Source organism: Thalassophryne amazonica, chromosome 1, assembly GCF_902500255.1.
Source record: "Thalassophryne amazonica chromosome 1, fThaAma1.1, whole genome shotgun sequence".
Classification (NCBI taxonomy): Eukaryota; Metazoa; Chordata; class Actinopteri; order Batrachoidiformes; family Batrachoididae; genus Thalassophryne; species Thalassophryne amazonica.
In genome coordinates this window covers 60,171,602-60,184,623 of record NC_047103.1, presented here as the reverse complement: position 1 = coordinate 60,184,623, position 13,022 = coordinate 60,171,602, and the positions used below count along the sequence as shown (strand labels likewise).

General features: G+C 39.8%; 1 protein-coding gene across 2 annotated transcripts in view; it reads left to right on the top strand.

The window, feature by feature from the left end:
- Window positions 1-13,022, top strand: part of LOC117510929 (tyrosine-protein kinase yes-like) — a 141,140-nt gene that overhangs the window by 111,823 nt on the left and 16,295 nt on the right. For both annotated transcript variants that reach the window (XM_034170855.1, XM_034170861.1), the window contains exons 4-8: window positions 1,053-1,151; window positions 1,317-1,420; window positions 1,511-1,660; window positions 6,973-7,128; window positions 7,550-7,729. In XM_034170855.1, coding sequence (XP_034026746.1) covers window positions 1,053-1,151; window positions 1,317-1,420; window positions 1,511-1,660; window positions 6,973-7,128; window positions 7,550-7,729 — 689 coding nt within the window. The remainder of the gene's footprint in view (window positions 1-1,052; window positions 1,152-1,316; window positions 1,421-1,510; window positions 1,661-6,972; window positions 7,129-7,549; window positions 7,730-13,022) is intronic.

The window sequence follows — 13,022 nt, the reverse complement described above, 5'->3', positions numbered from 1 at the left end:
AAGCCTTCAGTTAATTCAAAATGCTGCAGCTAGAGTACTAACGGGGACTAGAAGGAGAGAGCATATCTCACCCATATTGGCCTCTCTTCATTGGCTTCCTGTTAATTCTAGAATAGAATTTAAAATTCTTCTTCTTACTTATAAGGTTTTGAATAATCAGGTCCCATCTTATCTTAGTGACCTCATAGTACCATATCACCCCAATAGAGTGCTTCCCTCTCAGACTGCAGGCTTACTTGTAGTTCCTAGGGTTTGTAAGAGTAGAATGGGAGGCAGAGCCTTCAGCTTTCAGGCTCCTCTCCTGTGGAACCAGCTCCCAGTTCAGATCAGGGAGACAGACACCCTCTCTACTTTTAAGATTAGGCTTAAAACTTTCCTTTTTGCTAAAGCTTATAGTTAGGGCTGGATCAGGTGACCCTGAACCATCCCTTAGTTATACTGCTATAGACTTAGACTGCTGGGGGGTTCCCATGATGCACTGAGTGTTTCTTTCTCTTTTTGCTCTGTATGCACCACTCTGCATTTAATCATTAGTGATTGATCTCTGCTCCCCTCCACAGCATGTCTTTTTCCTGGTTCTCTCCCTCAGCCCCAACCAGTCCCAGCAGAAGACTGCCCCTCCCTGAGCCTGGTTCTGCTGGAGGTTTCTTCCTGTTAAAAGGGAGTTTTTCCTTCCCACTGTCGCCAAGTGCTTGCTCACAGGGGGTCGTTTTGACCGTTGGGGTTTTTACGTAATTATTGTATGGCCTTGCCTTACAATATAAAGCGCCTTGGGGCAACTGTTTGTTGTGATTTGGCGCTATATAAATAAAATTGATTGAATTGATTGATTGATTAAGAGTGTGCATATCATGAATACTTGGTCTTGCTGGATTTGTGATACTAGTACCTTGTTTCCCATGTAACAATAAGAAATATACTCAAAACCTGGATTAATCTTTTTAGTCACATAGCACTACTATTATTCTGAACACTACTGTATATCAAAGAAACCGTGTTTAAGAAGAAGTAAATGAACAAAGTGTTATGTCAGTGTTCTTGTGTCGCTACAGAGAGGGAGACTGGTGGGAGGCTCGTTCCATCAACACGGGCAAAAAAGGCTACATCCCGAGCAATTATGTGGCCCCTGCTGACTCCATCCAGGCAGAAGAGTAAGACCTCTTTGTTGCTTTTTCATATATTTCTGCTCCATCTATTCCCACTGCACCAATGATACTCTGCTTCATGACACACAGTTTTTTCTTTTTTTTTTCTTTTCCTTAAACCAAAGAGAAAATTTGACAGCTCTTCATTGAATCTGCTGTATGTTGGCACAGGTGGTACTTTGGTAAAATGGGCCGTAAGGATGCAGAGCGGTTGCTGTTGAGTGCAGGGAATAATCGAGGAACTTTTCTGGTGCGAGAAAGTGAAACAACTAAAGGTAATTATGGCTTTGAGTCCCATTGTTTACATGTGACACACAGTTTAAGGACTAACAGTTTGCCTTCTACTGGCCCCATCTCTCTTGCAGGTGCTTACTCTCTCTCCATACGAGACTGGGATGAAGCCAAAGGTGACAATGTGAAACACTACAAGATCCGCAAGCTTGACAGTGGAGGATATTACATCACTACACGAGCACAGTTTGACACATTACAGAAGCTCGTCAAACACTACATGGGTACGCAGTGTACATCAACACCCACTCCTCACCCACCCACTGTCTCCTTGTTAATTATTCATTAAAATCTTTCATTATGACTACTGAAATGATCCTGAAAAGTACTCAGTATTGTCCATCATGCAGAGTTTGTTGCTTAGAATGCCAGCAAAAAAATGAATAGCCTTTAATTTTTACCCGAGGTCATCAAATATGGCCATCGAGTATTGCGAAGGCTTTTCGTCCACCTGTCCATACGTCTGTGTGTCTGACTCACTGTGCTCAGCATAAGTCCAGTCCTATTACTGCCAGAGTCTTCAAATTTACAGGGAAGATTCTTGGGACACAGACCTTGGACAAGTTCAGATATAGCTAACCGTGACCTATTTTAAGAGATATTTTATGAGGTTAAAATGTCCCATTCTGTTTCAATCTGTTCAGTTTTGTTTTTGAGTGGCGGAGTTAACACTGCACCATAACGGCAGTCACTGGTCTCTCCAAAATCACTTCCTTTTGTGTGTTTATGTACAATTCCAATGAAGTTGGGACATTGTGTAAAATGTAAATAAATACAGAATACAATGATTTGCAAATCCTCTTCAACCTATATTCAATTGAATACACCACAAAGACAAGATATTTAATGTTCAAACTGATAAACTTTATTGTTTTTGTGCAAATATTTGCTCATTTTGAAATGGATGCCTGCAACGTTTCAAAAAAGTTGGGACGGGGCAACAAAAGACTGGGAAAGTTGATGAATACTCAAATAACACCTAACTGGAAACAAGTGAGTGTCATGATTGGGTATAAAAGGAGCATCCTCAAAAGGCTCAGCCATCCACAAGCAAAGATGGGGTGAGGATCACCACTTTGTGAACAACTACATGAAAAAATAGACCAACAGTTTAAGAACAATTTTTCCTCAACATTCAGTTGCAAGGAATTTAGGGATTCCATTATCTACAGCCCATAATATAATCAGAAGAATCAGAGAATCTGGAGAACTTTCTACATGTAAGCAGCAAGGCCGAAAACCAACATTGAATGCCCGTGACCTTTGATCCCTCAGGCGGCACTGCATTAAAAACCGACACCATTGTGTAAAGGATCTTACTGCGTGGGCTCAGGACAGTGGTGGGCACAGATAACCAAAAAATTAACTTTGATAACAGATAATCAGATAACTGAAAAGTTATCTTCGATAAAGATAAAACAAACCACCCAAAAATGTATCGGAAATTACAGATAACCGATAACAGATAAATTCCAATATTATCTCTGGCACACTTACAACTACTAGTAAAACAAATTTAATAGCTTCTAATAATATTAAAAATAACAACAGACCCAAACAATAAGACAATAACAATAAGACCACACTTTTTCACACGCTTATTGAGTGTTGTTAGAAGGAAAGGTGATGTAACACAGTGGTAAACATACCACTGTCCCAGCTTTTTTGAAACTTGTTGCAGGCATCCATTTCAAAATGAGCAAATATTTGCACAAAAACAATAAAGTTTATCAGTTTGAACATTAAATATCTTGTCTTTGTGGTGTATTCAATTGAATATAGGTTGAAGAGGATTTGCAAGTCATTGTATTCTGTTTTTATTTACATTTTACACAACACCCTAACTTCATTGGAAATGGGGTTGTGCATGTATCTCATATATTATGTAAAAGCTAGCCAGAAATAAACACTTATAAAACTGAAAATGCTGTTTTTGGAACCTAATAACACCTCTGAACATATTTACATGACATTGCGCAGACATTAGCATGGTAACATCACAGGCTGGTATCTAGCTGCAAAACTCCATTTCATTTATGTGTAAATATATCTACTTTGTTATATATTATGTAAAAGCTAGCAAGAAATAAACACTCCTAAAACTGAAAACCCTGTTTTTGTAACCCGATAATACCTCTGGAGTCATTTACAAGACATTTTGCAGTCGTTAGTGTGCATGCCAACTTCTGCTAACTTTTAGCTAACTTACTTTAAATTTGACTCATTAATACCTGCAAATGCACAGAGGGTGATCTACAAATATTCCCTGATTCCTTGATTTACACAACTTCCGCTCTTAAAACGTAAATATTGCTTATTATTGATTGATTGATAGAGGGCATTTATTGAACATGTACAAATTAAACATGTACAAAGAGAATAGGATCTTAATAATTAATTAACAACTGCAAATTATAAAGAACACAATGCTCATACAGCCGAGGGTATTTTAGCATTGCACTATATTAATAATTGTTGCTAGGGCAGCTGTGATTGGGCCAACTTTGTCCTGCCTTCAGCCTAAAGATGTGTAAGAGATGTAGCTCACGGATCCTGTTAAGTCTGACTCAAGAACACATTGTAGTGTTTGAATAGGGGGGAAAAAAAAAATCCTGTTCTCATTGAATTATTGCATGAAACAGAACTGGTATAAATTTAGTTACAATAGCTGGGTTTCCATTACACATTTGCACAAAAGGTAAGAGATATTTTCAGAATCTCTGCAAAATGCTATAGTGAAATGACAGCTTTTTCCATTGAGTGATGAATGTGACAGCTGGGTTTTGTCCTCTTGGGATAGCTGTCATTCCAGTGAGGTTCTCATAAGAGCTGTTATTCCAATAAACATGGTGACGGAAGGGTAGGTCCTGCTAAATGTTGCCATTTCATTGTTTGTTTGTTTTAAATTTAGTATTGTTGTGACATTGTCTCTTATGAGGTTGGCAGTGGCTATCTGTACGTATCTGTGATAATAATATGCCATTCTATTCATATGTAGCATTTCTAATTGGTCAATCTAGGTCACATGTTTATGAGGCTACATACCTTAAACTAGGGATGTCCCAGTCTGATCACGTGATCGGAAATCGGGCCCGATCACATGGTTTCAGACTTGATCGAAATCAGACGTTGCATCCCGATCAGGAATCTGATATAGATTTTATCCTCATTATTTTGATCAGCACTATTTCAAGCTCATTATTACAGATTAATGGCCCTTTCACACGTCGGAAGCGTCAGGAATCGGTCTAAAAAGCATTATTTTCAATGAGACGCGTTGCTTTTTAGAGGCGTCAAAAGCCGAGCTAAAGTGACGCTTCTGACGGGAGCGTGCATTGCCGCTTGTCGGCAGGCTGACGTGGTCAAAATTCAACCCAATCCAACTTTCGACACGCTGAGCTGTGACGTAGCTTCGTGCTGTCCAATAGGAACGACACGTCGGGCCAAAACACGGAAGACTACTGGCAGAAACCACTGATCTGTACAAAATGGATCAGTGCAGAAACCACTGATCTCTACAAACCACTGATCTCTCTGCACTGCTCATTTATAGAGCAGTTTTCTGAAGAAAAATCCTTGGAAATGTTTTTTGTTGTTGTTGTTTGTTACCTCAAAATTTCTGATTACTGTTTAAAAAAAAATTAGAACACTTGTAATTAAAATAGCTAAATCAATAAATGGTTCTTTAGAAACCTTTCATCTGCAAATTAAAACCACCTGTTATTTCAGATTAGATAATTTCATGTTTAACATAAGCAACCTTGGACATTTATTTTTAGACAAATAAAATAACATGAAAATTTGTACATTTTTAAGTCTGGTAGATTATTACTTGATTGTTCAAGCTACCTCAAGGAGAAGTGCACTGTTTAAGTGATAAATAATAAAATAAGGTGATTAAAATGAAAATATTATATATTTAGCGTTTGTTCAGTGTTCATTCAGTTTTTTAAAGTATCGGATCGGGACTCGGTATCGGCAGATACTCAAAATCAGATGGCTCGGAATCGGATTGGGGCCAAAAAACCTGATCGGGACATCCCTACCTTAAACACTCTCAAAAATATTTGTAATTATCTGTGGTTATGATGTTTGTCATATATGCATGTATACTTCATGAAGAAAAAAGAAAATGCACAAAATAGTTAAATATTATTTTGTGCATAACCATCAAATTCATAATTATCCAACCAGGCAGGCTGCACATTTGCATTTACCTTTGCATAGAGCGACTCGTTATCAGCATCACATCAGATATCATGGCGTTAAATCTTGGAATGATAATGTACATCTTGTGAATTCATCTATCACCTTATTTACGTATAAAAGTAGTCTAAAAGCGAAGATCCTGCAGGAGTATTTACAATGATTTGTTTTAATCTGGAAAAAATGGTGTAATTCCTTTGTATTCTGTTATGCTTGCTTTGTTTGGGAGTGGACTCTTTATAAGCCTTTTGGCTTCTACCTCTCCCTTGCACTTTATTTATATTGTATTTTTTTTCTCTCTCCCTCTCTTTGGTTGTTTTATGTATAGTATACATTATTTTATGTGTTTTATTTTGTGCTAAATAAACAAATCAAATACAAAAAATGCATAACATGATTTAGATTCAAACCCCATAACCTTTGGCTCAGAAGTCCCATGTTTGACCACTTACACCAGAGCATCTCACACTTTGCAATGTACCATAGCTTGAAGTTCTCATGCCACATATTCCGCATATGCATGGCTATGGAATAAACCGTAACCTGGAATAAACCCTAACCCAGGTATTACCCGGTTACAAAGACAGCATTTTTAGATTTAGATTTAGATTTATAAGTGTTTATTTCTCATTAACTTCTGCAAACTATAAAAGAAAATAACAAACAGATTAGATTTATACAGAAATAGAGATGTTGTAGACTGTATTGCACCATCTTGGATTATTTTTGTTTGACCAAGTAACCAGCGTACATCATGTTACCATCAAGATGCCTTCACTTGCATTGGCAGTTGCTGTGTTGTGTCACTCAGTATTTTCATACAATAGACTTCTCATCTATTTTGGCCCCGCCTAGCTGGCAGCATAGCGACGACTTATCTCTTGTTGCAGTAAAACACCCACTCTGACTGAAAATTAATAACAGCTGGTTGCTTTGCCTCTGTTGCTTGTAGCTAATGTGACCAAGAGGTAATGAACACAACTACATATGGATGGATTTTGTATTTACAGTTACATACAGATTCCACTTTGTATAAAGTTTAACAAGCTCTCCATCTCTTCCTCTGTCCACACATGCCATGTATTTTAGAATGTCATGTGACTTTTTCTGTACATGATAGGACCTGTTACACCACTGCAGTTTTGCAAAATATGCCTTTTTTGAATCACCTGAAAAGACGTCATGCAAGCATAAAAACGTTTTTGTGATATTTCGAAATACATGTGTTTGTGCTTTGAATTTGCAACTTCAAATTGCACTGTGTGAAGGATAATGTTGAACCTGCCTGCTGACTTGTGCAGAATCATGATGGGTTTTTTCTGTTTGTTAGAGCATGCAGACGGCCTTTGTCACAAGCTGACGACCGTTTGTCCCACAGTTAAACCTCAGACCCAGGGACTCGCTAAAGATGCTTGGGAAATTCCTCGTGAGTCCCTGCGACTGGAGCTCAAACTGGGCCAGGGTTGTTTTGGAGAGGTCTGGATGGGTAAGACTGAAAATCACTTCTACTGTCGATTATTTGCTTGGCACTGAGTCACAATTTGATTAAACTAATCATCTGAGATTTAAGTAGGATATAGTCTGTAGGTACCATGCACATAAGATGAACACATGTACAAGCACTGAAGCATGGGTTTGTTGGGTCTATTTTTGTCCAAACTTGGGAATTATCCACTTCCTGCAGTTGCTTCTTCTGTTTGTTGTGTTATCTCTAGAGATTGCTTCACTCACGAGGACAGCTCCAGACAAATTTAGGTTATGTTCAAACCACAGGATGTGTTGCAGGGACATTTTGTGTGGATTGTATGCATGACTACACGTCTGAATGATTACAGTGATTAATTATATTAAGTTTCTCCCAACTCATTAACTCTGCCGCCCATGTGCTCTTCTCCATCTGTTTTCAGGCACTTGGAATGGCACAACCAAGGTGGCTATAAAGACACTAAAGCCAGGTACCATGTCACCAGAGGCCTTCCTTCAAGAGGCTCAAATCATGAAGAAGCTCAGACACGACAAGCTGGTGCCTCTCTATGCTGTAGTGTCTGAGGAACCAATCTACATTGTCACAGAGTACATGGCCAAAGGTACATGGTGTCAACATGCATGCATATGCAAACTAACACACAGAGACACTCTGCTCCAACAAGCAAGATCCTGATGTCGCAGACCGAATGGCATAGGTGGTGCCAAGGGGGCGCTAGGGGGTGCTAGAGCTCCCACTGGATTTGTCATAGCACCCCCAAGAAAAAATTCATCATTTATTATTTTAATTTCATTTCATTCCATGTTTTTAAGGCCTTGTCTACACTGAAACTGACTTCTGCTATACAATCTTTTTCTTTGTCGTTTTCAAAAGTGTTCCATTCAATAAATATCTCCGTTATCACAAATCCAGTGAAACCTTGTGAAAATGCTGTAGTACACATGCCAGGCCTGTATGTAGCGCTGTAACGCTTCCACAAAAAATGGAGAAGTAGACGTGGGGCTAATGTAGCAATGAAAGCTAACACTTTAGAAGCTGGCTCACGGATTAAATAAAGTCTTTTAATCTGACCTGTTGCCAGAATTCAACATCACAAATGAAAACTTGTGCCCATGACACCCTTGTTTTGGAAGATGATGTCTGGAAATGCGTTTATTAATTTGAGTTTTTAAAGAAGCCCTTCAGCGTCTCTCTGCTCTGGGTTTTAGACTGAGCATGAGAACGGCAGCACTTTGTCCCACCACCAAGAAAACAACAACAACAATAAAAAAATGCTAAATTAGACTGTTAAATGACACTGTTAACAACATGTTACAGAGGCAGGGTGGTGACATCATCCTTTCACTTTTCCACAGTAAGACACTTCTGGTATTTTCAGATTTATGTGATTAGATGCATATTCCACTCATAAAAGAAAATAAACATTCATCAACAAAACTGATTGTTTTACACAAAATGAGTGCAACGTGACATTCAACAATGTCATGATAATAATAATAATAATAAGGCAGCTTTCATGAATAAAAATCTGTGCTACAGGAAAAAATAAAACCAAGGATAAATATGATAATAAAAAGATAAAATCTTAAGATTAAAAACAGTCACCAGTATGTAAATCAAAATAAAATACTAAAGTAGAATAAAAAGACTAAGATGCAACAGATTCAAATTATTGAAACCTGTGAGAGGCCTCTCCAAAGAGGTAGAGGCTAGAGGCTTTTATAAAAAGCTTCCACAGTCTGTGGAGCCCTCAGATGGTCAGGGAGGGAGTTCCAAATATGAAGAGCAGCTGAACAGAAGGCCCTGTCTCCCATGGTGTGAAGCTTGGTGCAAGGGAGACGGAGAAGATTAGTGTTGTATGAATGGGAGGGTGTGTAGGGAGTGAGGAGGTCTTTGAGGTGAGCAGGGGGCATTGCCATGGATGCATTGGTGGGTGATTAGAGCAATCTTGAAATGGATTCTGCAGGTGATGTGGAGCCCGTGAAGGTTATGGAGAATAGGTGTAATGTGCTCCTGTTTACATACTCTCATCAGAATTCTAGCTGCAATGTTTTGAATGTATTGGAGCCTTTGAAAGTTTTTTCCAGAGATCCCAAAGAGCAGAGAGTTACAGTAGTCAAGCCTAGAGGAGACAAAGGCATGGACGAGTTTTTCAGCAGCTGTGCCTTGCATATTTAACATCTATTAATGGAAAATAATTATTTGTGATAAAGTGACACCACCTTTTATGGTTCTGTCCTTGACTATTCATCAACTGTGTCCAAAATTTAACCACTTTATCCATGACTAACACACGACCCTTCCACTATGTTTAATCCGTATGGACCCCAAACTATTAACAGTTATGAGTGATTTACCAAACAAGACATGACCAATAGAAAAGTGTGACATTGCTGCATATTCATGTTCAAGTTTAGCACCAAAAACGTGGAACTAGACTGCTCTTGATAATCTTTTAGGCTTTAAAATTGATTGCACAAAAGAACCATATTGATGGCACTCTTGGAAGGTCACATCACAAAAAATAAACTTACTGCGATAATATCACAGCATTTTTGTTGTTAAACTTAACAAAACTTGACAGTAATTGGAAGATAACATTCAGAAGCAATACAAACTGTGTAGACTGCCCAAAACCACTGGTAATGGTGCCACAGACTGTGACAGCAAAATTCACTTCACCCTTTTCCCCTTTCTTCTCTGGGGATCTTATGAACATGCTGCCTCTTTGTTATTAAATTTACCTTTCATAAAGTGGTATAATCTTGTTTAGTTGACTAGACTCAGTCGACTCATTTTTTGATGTTAGTCGTTGCACAGGGCACTTAGTCGGCTAAGCCAACTAAAGTTTTTAGCCTGCTACAGAGGAGGCTAATCTTATTTTAGTTGACAAAACTTCAGTGTCTTACCTCAAAAATGGCAGCTATCATGTACCATCACTTGATGGAGCAGGAAGGAAGGAGAGCCTTGTGGTGGGACCGGGTGTTCCAGGACTGGAATAATCCATTGGAGATATTTACAGATGCTGAGGCCGGGAGCGCTTCTCCTCCTCCAGCGGACTCAGCCATGTTTGTAGCAGACAGCCAACTCGGAAGTAAACAGAACTCTTGCACATTGGAGGCATTTCTTGGCAGTGGCACTTGCGAGGCTGCATATCACTCACTCACTCATCTTCAACCGCTTAGTCCAATCAAGGGTCGGAGCCTATCCCAGCAGTCATAGAGCGCGAGGCGGGGTACACCCAGGACAGGATGCCAGTCTGTCGCAGGGCCACAAACAGACAAACACATTCACACCCACTCGCACACCTATGGACAATTTAAAGATTCCAATCCACCTAACCATGTCTTTGGATGTGGAAGGAAACCGGAGCACCCAGAGGAAACCCACGCAAACATAGGGAGAACATGCAAACTCCATACAGAAAGGTCTCGGCGGGAATTGAAACCATAACCTTCTTGCTGTGAGGCAGCAGTGCTAACCACTAAGCCACTGTGCATATGCCCATGAAAATTGTTGACTAATATTAGACAGCTAATCTACAAGTTTAGCCGTCTATGTGAAATGATGATTAGATGGCTAATGTTGGGCGACTAACCTTAGTCAACTCGGTAAGCTTAGTAGACCAAAAGATTCGACTGCTTTATGAAACCAGGCCCTGGAGTTGTAGTTTTTTTTATATATGATGACAGAAAATCTCAGTTTTCATCCTTTTCTTCCAACCGCGCCTACTTTAATTTGTTCCATTGTTTCAGCTAAGGTCGTCTCCTTGCTGGGGAATAGTCATGTTTGCCATTGTAAACTAGAATATTCCTGGGAATATCTGGAAAATTTTAATCACGGAATAAATGATGCGCGTTAGTAATCATTTTGGTACCACATCTTTACAATCCATTGTTTTAAGTGTCATCTGCCATTTGGACTCCAGGGAATAACCACATGGTACAAACAAACAAATCAGAATTGAACCAAACTAAACTGCAAAGTTGACCATGGCCATATACAAAATGAAAAAGCAGAATCGGTTTAAAAATAATGTGAAACTTTGCCATATTTTTGAACATTTTCTGGCCTAACCACAATTTGTACATGCATAACTGGATTCTACTTTTCAGAAAATTATATCATTTTAGCCAAAGGAAAAAACATAAATATGGGAATATCTGGAAAAATTTCATCACTGAACAAATGATATGTATAAAAACATACAAAAACCTTTACAGAGATTATTAAACTGGAGGATAACAAGACTCAGCTGCCTTATTTTCGATGATGCAGATGGTTGGTGTTTTTAAGACTTGCAAAACAACAGTGCACTTCAGCTTGTAGACTCAGTTTAAATTGGTCAGGTGGCCCGGGTTTACAGGCACAACAGTGATGTCAGACATGTGCTTGGTGATTTCATGGAATGGAGAAAAACTGGATGTTTTATGGATATTTTAATTAGTATGAAGCAGACACTGAATGTCCTTGAAGGTCCCTTGTGGTTCCCTCAGGTGTGAGACTGAGATATGTAATTGAAAAATGCAGCAGTTTTGTGGGATGCTTTCATAGTTTCTGCTGCAGCATGTTTTCATTTTTAGTGTGAGATTTATGTCTCTGTGGAAATGTGAACTCTGTGATGTGTGTGTGTGTGCACGTCACTGTGCCTGCGGTGTTTTGATCTATTGGAGTGTGATCTCGTGCAGGAATGTCTGTTGACTTCTTGCATTCCATCTGCAAGATTTGGTCGAAGTGCCACTGAAATTAAAACTGTTCTTACCCTCATGTATATGTGTTTGTGTGTATATACGAGGTCTGTTAGAAAACTATCCGACCTTTTTATTTTTTGCAAAAACTATATGGATTTGAATCATGTGCGCTTGCATCAGCCAAGCTTGAACCTTCGTGCGCATGCGTGAGTTTTTTCACGCCTGTCAGTTGCGTCATTCGCCTGTGAGCACGCTTTGAGTGAGCAGTGGTCCACCCCCCTCGTCGGATTTTCATTGCGAGGAGAATGTCTGAACGATTTGGAGCTTTGCTGCATCAAATTTTTCCAGAAACTGTGAGAGACAGCCAGGTGGAAACCATTCGGAAGATTCAGAGGGCTTTCAGGGACGATTCTATGGGGATCACACAGATTAAGGAGTGTTACAACCGGTTTAAAGACTGCGCACAATGGCTGAGGGCGTGCCGCGCTCCGAGTGGCGATCGACAGGCTGAAATGACCAGATCATTTCCAAACTGAATGCTGTGTTGATCTGGGACGTCGTCTGACTACCAGAGAAATGGCAGATGTGCACATAGCACTTTTTCGCCACATTCCACTGTTACAGGAGTTTATGTCATGGAAAGAGGAGTGGAGGAATTCGCCACGGAGCCGCTAATGGCACGGGACAAAAGCACCTCAGTGTTTGTCTCACAGGACATGTTGTAACATGCCCAGCTCTTGCACCATTCGGAAGATTCAGACTGCTTTCGGTGGCTTTTCAGTCGTGTGACTATCCGAGAAATTGTGGACGAGCTGGACATGCCACAACATGTCCTGTGAGGCTTCATCACGGCGTTGCTTTTTGTCCCGCGCCATTAGCGGCTCCGTCCCGTCGCACGAATTCCTCCGCATGTCTTTTCATGACAAAAACTCCTGTAACAGTGGACGTCCCAGATCAACACAGCATTCACTTTGGAAATGATCTGGTCGTTTCAGCCTGTCGATCGCCGCTCGGAGCGCGGCGCGCCCTCAGCCATTGTGCACAGTCTTTAAACCGGTTGTAACACTCCTTAATCTGTGTGATCCCCATAGAATCGTCCCTGAAAGCCATCTGAATCTTCTGAATGGTTTCCACCTGGCTGTCTCTCACACTTTCTGGAAAAATTTGATGCAGCAAAGCTCCAAATCGTTCAGACATTTTCCT